This window comes from Solanum pennellii, chromosome 9 (assembly GCF_001406875.1).
Source record: "Solanum pennellii chromosome 9, SPENNV200".
NCBI lineage: Eukaryota > Viridiplantae > Streptophyta > Magnoliopsida > Solanales > Solanaceae > Solanum > Solanum pennellii.
In genome coordinates this window covers 36,255,937-36,263,243 of record NC_028645.1, presented here as the reverse complement: position 1 = coordinate 36,263,243, position 7,307 = coordinate 36,255,937, and the positions used below count along the sequence as shown (strand labels likewise).

The 7,307-nt window shown below is 36.0% G+C and overlaps 1 protein-coding gene across 1 annotated transcript in view; it reads left to right on the top strand.

The window, feature by feature from the left end:
- The first annotated feature begins 2,445 nt into the window (after positions 1 to 2,445).
- The window catches only part of LOC107030932 (alpha-glucan phosphorylase, H isozyme), a 15,819-nt gene continuing 10,957 nt past the window's right edge, over positions 2,446 to 7,307 (top strand). The window contains exons 1-12 of the mRNA XM_015232149.1: positions 2,446 to 2,941; positions 3,014 to 3,193; positions 3,498 to 3,674; positions 3,755 to 3,840; positions 3,998 to 4,187; positions 4,358 to 4,450; positions 4,985 to 5,169; positions 5,308 to 5,425; positions 5,503 to 5,631; positions 6,143 to 6,361; positions 6,478 to 6,681; positions 6,933 to 7,091. Coding sequence (XP_015087635.1) covers positions 2,738 to 2,941; positions 3,014 to 3,193; positions 3,498 to 3,674; positions 3,755 to 3,840; positions 3,998 to 4,187; positions 4,358 to 4,450; positions 4,985 to 5,169; positions 5,308 to 5,425; positions 5,503 to 5,631; positions 6,143 to 6,361; positions 6,478 to 6,681; positions 6,933 to 7,091 — 1,944 coding nt within the window. The 5' untranslated portion in view covers positions 2,446 to 2,737. The remainder of the gene's footprint in view (positions 2,942 to 3,013; positions 3,194 to 3,497; positions 3,675 to 3,754; positions 3,841 to 3,997; positions 4,188 to 4,357; positions 4,451 to 4,984; positions 5,170 to 5,307; positions 5,426 to 5,502; positions 5,632 to 6,142; positions 6,362 to 6,477; positions 6,682 to 6,932; positions 7,092 to 7,307) is intronic.

Below are 7,307 nucleotides of genomic sequence, written 5' to 3'. Positions count from 1 at the left end.
ATAATTCAATCAACATGGAATTAAGATCACAAGACCCACATTATAGGCCAATTTGAGAATTTAGGAGGATCATGGGTTCTTCATGAAATTGGATTGAAATTCATCATAAAAACAATAACTTATCATAAATTCATCATTAGGATGCTTTTGAAATCAATTTGACAATGAACCCATGGCTAGATTGAAAGATAGCAATTTTGATCATGAATTCTCTTTGAAAACCTTTGAAGGAACTCCTTAGATGAAAGCTTAACTAAGGATCAAGGATTATCATACCTTACTACATGACAAGCCCACGAAAATTTGGAGAAGAAAGCATGAGAATCCATCCCCTAGGTAGTTCTTGAGCTTGATCTCCAATGGAGGTTTCTAGAAAGAGTTTCTTTTGAGAGGGAAAAGTGTAAATTTGAAGAATGAATTAGAATTGGTTTTTTGATATTTTTAACAAACTTAATAAACACAAAAATAGACAAAATAACCGCCTAGACCTTATTTGGAATGAGGGGTGAATTCCCAATTCACCCCTCACTTGGCAGCGTTTAGCAGATAAAATCTAGGTCCAAACTATGGATGGCAGCGACGGATCGTTGGTGGAACGACGACACCGTCCTACACATCCGTCATTTGTGACTGAGGCTCATAATTTGGGGGTTGAGCCCCACATCTAGGTGTGGAGCAACGCCCCCAATCGACAGGACGTAGGTCCATGCACGAGGCGTCGTTTGCATGGCACCGATTGACACTGCCAAAACAGTGTTTTGCCAGCTTTTGGGTCCCCCTCAAGGACCCTTTTTGTGGTCCTTGGGGAGTTGTGCCGAGACGTTTCGACCCTTAATACAATCATATACATGTTAGGGTCCTATTCTATCATTTTAGGCACTAAACAATACATAAAACATGCAAAGACACACTAGAACACACTAGCATGCTTAAAGAATAACTTTCAAACGTCTTGGTCGTTTGACCTCTAAACCTCTTCAAATCAGCTATACAAGCTGTAAAACACTTTATTAACATATATTAACCTTTTAAGGCACATGTGAGGGTCTAGCTACCTTAGTTTATTTTTGAGGGTCTTACAGACATATTTTGTTTTGTGATATTGTATTTTTTTCTTGAGATTCAAAGTCTGATTTTATTCGTGACGTAAATCTTACAGAAACTCACAAATCTGTTAAAATAGTATTGTATTCAAATAAAATGAACGGCCAGAAAAGGAGGTTTTGACCAAATTAAGTCATTATATAAAGCAATTTATCAAAATAATATGTTTTTCTAAAATTTTACAAAACTAGTATAAGCGTCTTTCACAGTATCGTTTTAGGGTATATTTTTTTTGTAAAAGTTGACGGCGTTAGATTGATATATGTTACTCATAGTAACGTTTTACTCCTAAAATGCTACTCAAAACAACGTTTTAGGAGTAAAATATTACTTATAGTAACGTATATCAACCTAACGCCGTCAACTTTTTTTTAAAAAAATACCCTAAAATGTTAGTGTGAAATACGTTTATACTAGTTTTGTGATATTTTAGAAAAATGTATTATTTTAGTAAATTGCTTTATATAATGGTTTAGTTTGATCAAAAATTCCTAGAAAAGTAAAGGAAATTGAAACAGTTGGAATTAAATATGAGGATGAAAACAAAAAAATGAGAAGTTGTGTGTAGTTTGGAGAGGAAAGGCTCAAAACAGCCCCTCATCTTTGGGTTAAGACTCAAAGTGATCCTTAAATTTTCACATGGAGCACTAATAGTCCCTCATGTTTGCGATATTGATGCACTTTTGGTCCTCTCCTAAAATTTTGCTTATTTTTTATATTACTTTTGTCAATATTTTATATAAGATATATCCAATCGTCTTTTTATATATTTAATAGAAATAATAATTTTATCTGAGAGAAATGATAAGATCTGTTCACTAGAAATATTACTGCAGATAAACTTAAGTATATTTTAACGTACGACTTTAGAGGAAAAGAAAAAATTGTACATTCCATACAGAACCTCTCGACTTTACCTGCAATGGGATTTCTACTAAACAAAACAAAGTGTTTTTCTTCTCACATATTTTGATATGAAGTTGTTATTTCTACTAATGACTAAATATATAAAATGACGATTGAACATTCATACATAGGTTATGGATAAAATTAATGCAAAAAAATAGGTAAAATTTTGGAGAAGGACCAAAAGTGTACCAATATGACAAATAAAAAGGACTATTAGTGCTACATGTAAAAACTCAAGGATCACTTTGAATCTTAGTTCAAAGACGAGGGACTATTTTGATTCTTTATCCAAAGTGACACGTTCAGCATAGAACTCGTGCCCGGCGCTTTTTCATTAAATGCCCAAACTTGGGGCGCTTTGTTTGATTCTTCCTCTTTTTATTCAATTATTGTTATTTTTGTAATTCTTCTCCTCCGTTCATTCCCCATGTGTTGGTGGTGATTTATGCCCAAAAATCAAGATAATGACTCATTTGTCTTTCTCCTTCTTCCTCGAATAGATATTTATTTATTTATGTTGCCCTCATTCATCAATACACACTATTAATAATAATCTAATCTTCGCCAGGGAAAAGGGTGAGAGCTTTTTTCTATTATTAATATATAAATATAAAAAAGGGGAAAAATATCCTCCTTTAATAACATATCCTCTTTGCGTATTCTATACACTTCATCACTATCTATATTCGGTTTCAAATTGATTGGTGGTATACGTTTATTTTCCATGGAAGGTGAAGGTGAAGGTGAAGGTGAAGGTGCAAAATCGAATGATGTTTCAGCAGCAGTTATTGCTGAACCACTTACTGACATTGCATCTAATATCAAGTATCATGCTCAATATACTCCTCATTTTTCTCCTTTCAAGTTTGAGCCACTACAAACATACTATGCTGCTACTGCTGACAGTGTTCGCGATCGCTTGATCAAAGTGAGTTTTGTTTTGTGAAATTGAGAAACTTTATTCATACATTTCATTACAATGTCTATCTTTCCTTTGCAGCAATGGAATGACACCTATCTTCATTATCACAAACTTAATCCAAAGCAAACATACTACTTATCAATGGAGTATCTCCAGGGGCGAGCTTTGACAAATGCAATTGGAAACTTAGACATCCACAACGCATATGCTCATGCTTTAAACAAACTGGGTCAGGACCTTGAGGAGGTCGTTGACCAGGTATTTATTAACTGCGACTTCAATACTCTTTTATACTTTCTCTTCAATCTGCTATAGGTATTCCTACCATATTAGTATTTACTTACTTATTTTTTGTCTTGTGATTTGTCCACTACATCACTCTCTACTGCTATCCTCCATTTTCTATTTCTCATAGTAATCAATCAACAATTATCTAACCTTCTATTTGGTTGGCTATTTATGAAATGGATGTTGAGACACCTCAATAGGCTTATTTCTGTTAGTGCCACCAGAAACTGATGCTACATTATTTTGCTTTCTATAATTTATCGTTTATTTATAGGAAAAAGATGCAGCACTAGGAAATGGTGGTTTAGGAAGGCTTGCTTCATGCTTTCTTGATTCCATGGCCACATTGAACCTTCCCGCATGGGGTTATGGCTTGAGGTACAGATATGGTCTTTTTAAGCAGCTTATCACAAAGGCTGGCCAAGAAGAAGTTCCTGAAGATTGGTTGGAGGTCTGATTTCATATAAATGCGTTTGTTAAATACCATGATGATTTGATGCTAGTAATCAAACTTGGTTGTGTACTATGCAGAAATTTAGTCCCTGGGAAATTGTAAGGCATGATGTTGTCTTTCCTATCAGGTTTTTTGGTCATGTTGAAGTCCTCCCTTCTGGCTCGTAAGTACTAAAACAAACTATATATGTGGTAAATTATTTAAAGAAACACACTTCTTTTTAAAAAAGTATATTTAAAGAAACAAACGTGTCAAATTGAATTTTTTGAAGCCACAATGCTCTCAAATTCAAACTCAATTGTTCATAAAATTTGTCGTAGGCGAAAATGGGTTGGTGGAGAGGTCGTACAGGCTCTTGCATATGATGTGCCCATTCCAGGATACAAAACTAAAAACACCAATAGTCTTCGTCTCTGGGAAGCCAAAGCAAGCTCTGAGGATCTCAACTTGTTTCTGTTTAATGATGGACAGTATGATGCTGCTGCACAGCTTCATTCTAGGGCTCAGCAGGTTTGTTGTGAGAACTTTACAGCTCTACCTGTTCTATTTTTCCTTAGTAGGGGAGTTAAATTATTAGGTTCAATATTGTAAGGCTAACTCGGAGATAGAAACGCTTTACCTTGAATTGACACTCACTTTCCATGTTCAAGAGATGAGTGGTTTAAATTTTGTCCATGCAGATTTGTGCTGTTCTTTACCCAGGGGATGCTACAGAGAATGGAAAACTCTTACGGCTAAAACAGCAATTTTTTCTGTGCAGTGCATCACTTCAGGTTTTATAGTTTCCTTTTCTCTCTTCTGCACCTGTTCCGTATAATACCATATCTTAAGGCATTCTCTTATCTAGGAAGTCAGTCTAATTTGATGATACTAATGAGCATTTTTTTTCCTCGGGCTTATATTTTTATGTTTATCTTGTGCCTTGGAATCTGTCCTCCTACTAACTAGTTTTGAGTAAAGTTTCTTGCTTGTTTCTGGAGCCACTGGCTACACCTCAATCCCAAACATCCTCAATATTCAATAGGTTTGAGCCAAAAAGAGCTCTTCGTCATGTTATTGAATTTCGAAAGGAAAGCTTAGCTCCATTTGAACTAGTTTCATGAAACCCCCCACCCCCTCGACCTATTTTTCAAATTATTTAGGTTCTTAATAGGTATATATGCCTTTGATCAACTTTAAATTATGTCTAAAGCCAGGTAATTAGCATTTAATTTGACCTAGAGTTTGGCGATATTTGGTAGTTCTGCTATGTCAGAAATATAACCTTCTTTACTTAATTATGTAACTGGCTATTGGATCAAAACCAGGATATTATTGCCAGATTCAAAGAGAGAGAAGATGGGAAGGGAGCTCACCAGTGGTCTGAATTCCCCAAGAAGGTTGCGATACAACTAAATGACACACATCCAACTCTGACGATTCCAGAGCTGATGCGGTTGCTAATGGATGATGAAGGACTTGGGTGGGGTGAATCTTGGAACATCACTACTAAGTGAGTTTTACAATCTTATTTTGCCTAGTAAGGTGTTCTGTGTTGAGTAATACATCGATATGGTTCCTCTGTTTGCTTGTCTTGGTGCCGTATCTTGCAAATTTATGAATTGGGTGATGTGATGCTTTATGTCCCCAGGACAATTGCCTATACGAATCATACAGTCCTACCTGAAGCACTGGAAAAATGGTCACAGGCAGTCATGTGGAAGCTCCTTCCTAGACATATGGAAATCATTGAAGAAATTGACAAACGGGTACAAAACCAGCCAGTTTATCTCTTCATATTTGAAAATATAGCTTACTTATAAGGTATTTTTGAAACCTCTTGCAGTTTGTTGCTACAATAATGTCAGAAAGACCTGATCTTGAGAATAAGATGCATAGCATGCGCATTTTGGATCACAATGCCACAAAGCCTGTTGTGCATATGGCTAACTTGTGTGTTGTCTCTTCACATACGGTAAGAGATACTATGCACCGGAGGTGTTTGATAAGTTAACTCCAGTAAACTTATCCAGATTCTCAAACGAATAATTCATTTCATGCAAAGCTGTTTGAAGCCAATCATATAATAAATAAATTCTGATCAAAATAATTCATTTCATGGAGAGCGTTCTTTGATTTTTTATTTCGAACTGCATCTCAGTACATGTAAACAAAAAGAATATCAACCACTTATAGAAGACCTTCTGTAAATCCCATGGCTTTTATTTTATCAATGCATAACCCAGAGCTGCATGCCATTAGTGATGTTTCAGTTTAGCCAACTCAAAAGTATGAAAAAGCTGATAGCATTTCTTTTATCTTGATTAATGAGAACTTGAAGAATAACTTATGCTCAGTAAAAGTCTTCAAATCCTTACACATTAGTAGGACAAAAATAAGAATTTCCATAGAAAAGTGGTCCTCCTTGTCAAAGTTCATGTTGAATTTTAAAAGAGAAGCATAACCCCGTTAGCCATATTTTACAGGTAAATGGTGTTGCCCAGCTGCATAGTGACATCCTGAAGGCTGAGTTATTTGCTGATTATGTCTCTGTATGGCCCACCAAGTTCCAGAATAAGACCAATGGTATAACTCCTCGTAGGTGGATCCGGTTTTGTAGTCCTGAGCTGAGTCATATAATTACCAAGTGGTTAAAAACAGATCAATGGGTGACGAACCTCGAACTGCTTGCTAATCTTCGGGAGGTATCTTATATTATGTGTTTGTGTGTAACATATCATTTATCGTAAAAGCTTGCATACATTGAACGTTTTCCTTCATGTGGGTAATGATATCGCAATTGACTATACATTTTGCGAAGTTTGCTGATAATTCAGAGCTCCATGCTGAATGGGAATCAGCCAAGATGGCCAACAAGCAGCGTTTGGCACAGTATATACTGCGTGTGACAGGTCTGAGCATCAATCCAAATACCCTTTTTGACATACAAGTCAAACGTATCCATGAATACAAAAGGCAGCTCCTAAATATTCTGGGCGTCATCTATAGATACAAGAAGCTTAAGGTGCGTGAAACTGCCAAATTTCCATTTTCTGTTATTTCTCCTTGTTAGCGGCATTAATATTCATGATCGTTGTCACTGCCAGCAATGATCTAACAAGTAAATATAAGGATCATATTCAGTTTTAACTTTTCTACTTTTGTGGTTTCCTTTCTGCACATGATGAAATTTTGAGATTATCGAGATGATGCAAGATTGGGATATTCCGTCTTTTAGAAAGTAATGATATTCTTATACCTGTATCATTACTATAGGAAATGAGCCCAGAAGAAAGGAAAAATACGACTCCTCGCACAGTCATGATTGGAGGAAAAGCATTTGCAACATACACAAATGCAAAACGAATTGTCAAGCTCGTGACCGATGTTGGCGACGTTGTCAATAGTGACCCTGACGTCAATGACTATTTGAAGGTAAGCAGTTTAATGAGAAGTATGCACTGGTTTAAGGACTGGTGCCTGCCCTCCCAAACTGAATCAAAAAACTCTTACCTTTTAAAGTTTGAGAATTTTCCTATATATCTCAAGAGATATCGTAAATGTATGCGTGTGTAGTTTTGCTGAATCTTTTTTACCAGTTCTCCTTCATAACATGCCCTCCTTCCAATTCTGTGTCCCCCCCCCCCCCCC